The 1351-nt window shown below is 40.3% G+C and overlaps 2 protein-coding genes across 13 annotated transcripts in view; one reads left to right on the forward strand and one right to left on the reverse strand.

Moving 5' to 3' along the window:
• Nucleotides 1-1351, forward strand: part of BID (BH3 interacting domain death agonist) — a 52807-nt gene that overhangs the window by 15685 nt on the left and 35771 nt on the right. The window lies entirely within an intron of this gene.
• The window catches only part of LOC114486455 (uncharacterized), an 18162-nt gene that overhangs the window by 935 nt on the left and 15876 nt on the right, over nt 1-1351 (reverse strand). For 2 of the 6 annotated variants that reach the window (XM_055085399.1, XM_055085398.1), the window contains exons 4-5: nt 1028-1091; nt 21-971 (exon numbers count right to left, since the gene is read on the reverse strand). The exons of 1 other annotated variant lie outside the window; for it this stretch is intronic. In XM_055085399.1, the coding sequence (XP_054941374.1) occupies nt 475-971; nt 1028-1091 (561 nt within the window). In that variant the 3' untranslated portion in view covers nt 21-474. Of the gene's footprint in view, nt 1-20; nt 972-1027; nt 1106-1351 lie in introns of those variants that run through there. 3 more of the 6 variants (XR_008617621.1, XR_003680199.2, XR_008617623.1) reach the window with 2 other exon arrangements.

Consider the following 1351-nt stretch of genomic DNA (forward strand, 5'->3'; position numbering starts at 1 on the left):
GAAATATTTACAGGCAGCATTACATAGGAAGGTTGTTTTAACACCATAACAGAAAAAGTTCCTATCATAGGCAGAATGCGAGTACTAAAAATACAATTCTGACAAGTTATATTAAATCCTATGGAACCAGAAGTAAACTCGATCTGTAAATCTCCTATTAGCAAGGGATATGGGGGTGCAACACAAGTAATAACCGGTTGATAAGAATAAGACAATGCAAACTTCCAAAAATCCCAATGCTTATAAAAAACCAAACTATTATTAGTAACAGGAACTGAAGAAATTAAAATGGTACCATTATTATAATTTAAGGTGCACAAGATTTGAGAATTACTCCATGTATCATTACATACTGCAAAATCAGATTGGGGAAAATCAGAAGGAAAAAAGGAGGGAAACTTCAAACTTGTAACAGCTTTAACTACCTTTAAACTATGGCTGGCCAGTAAAGTCCCTTGTCTTCCTACATATATTTCAACACACAAATAGTATGGGAAGATTCCCCATTACTCCCCCAAAAGTAGAATCATTATAAAACACAGGAAAATCAGCCTCTGCCCAAGTAACTGGTTGTAATAAAGGTGGATCCGGTATGTAGGCCCAATAAGAAAGGCCTTCAACTGGTGGAGCTCCAAGCACTGCAATCATAGCCAAAAATAATGTAAGTGGGGTACGGGGTGTTGGCCCTTCTTCCATCAACCGCCGTGCCTGAAAAACTAAACATTGTAGGTGAAACCAAGCTATTTGTTCATTTCCTGCCTCCTGTATCAGGCACCTCCTCTGCCTTCGATTCCGTCTCATCCTGCGAGGTGTTCGTGGGGCTCGAGGAACACTCACTGGTCGACTGAGGCGGAGACGCCACATCCTTCGGGTCAGATTGGCCATACCTTGAGGGAGCATTTTCCATTGATAACGCATCATGGGTTCCCGAAAATTCAAAGCAGGCAAGCTAAAAGCAAATCGCTCTTTATCTTTGGGAAATAATGGGATAGTAAAAAAGCAATCGGTTTAAACATTCCATTATTACCTTCAGAATCTTGCCAATGCAGCAATTGTGCGCTTTGTTGCGGAGAATGGGACTGACCAATACCCTGTAAATGAGTAACTGTAGAATGAGTAGGCCATTGTTGCGACCAGTGCATCCAAGAAATAACAGAGACGTCAGCTCCAGTATCGGTTAATCCAGTAAATATTTTTCCATTGATCTTTAATTCAAGCTGAGGTCGTTCCTTTTTAACTTGTTGAACCCAAAAAATAGCATCAGAGGAGCCAAAAGCATTAGTACCTCTTTTTTGATGTTGCAAAACCTGCCCTTCGGGAATATATGGCACAAGCAAAATTTGAGCTAAAC

This window comes from Physeter macrocephalus, chromosome 6 (genome assembly GCF_002837175.3).
Source record: "Physeter macrocephalus isolate SW-GA chromosome 6, ASM283717v5, whole genome shotgun sequence".
Taxonomy (NCBI): Eukaryota; Metazoa; Chordata; class Mammalia; order Artiodactyla; family Physeteridae; genus Physeter; species Physeter macrocephalus.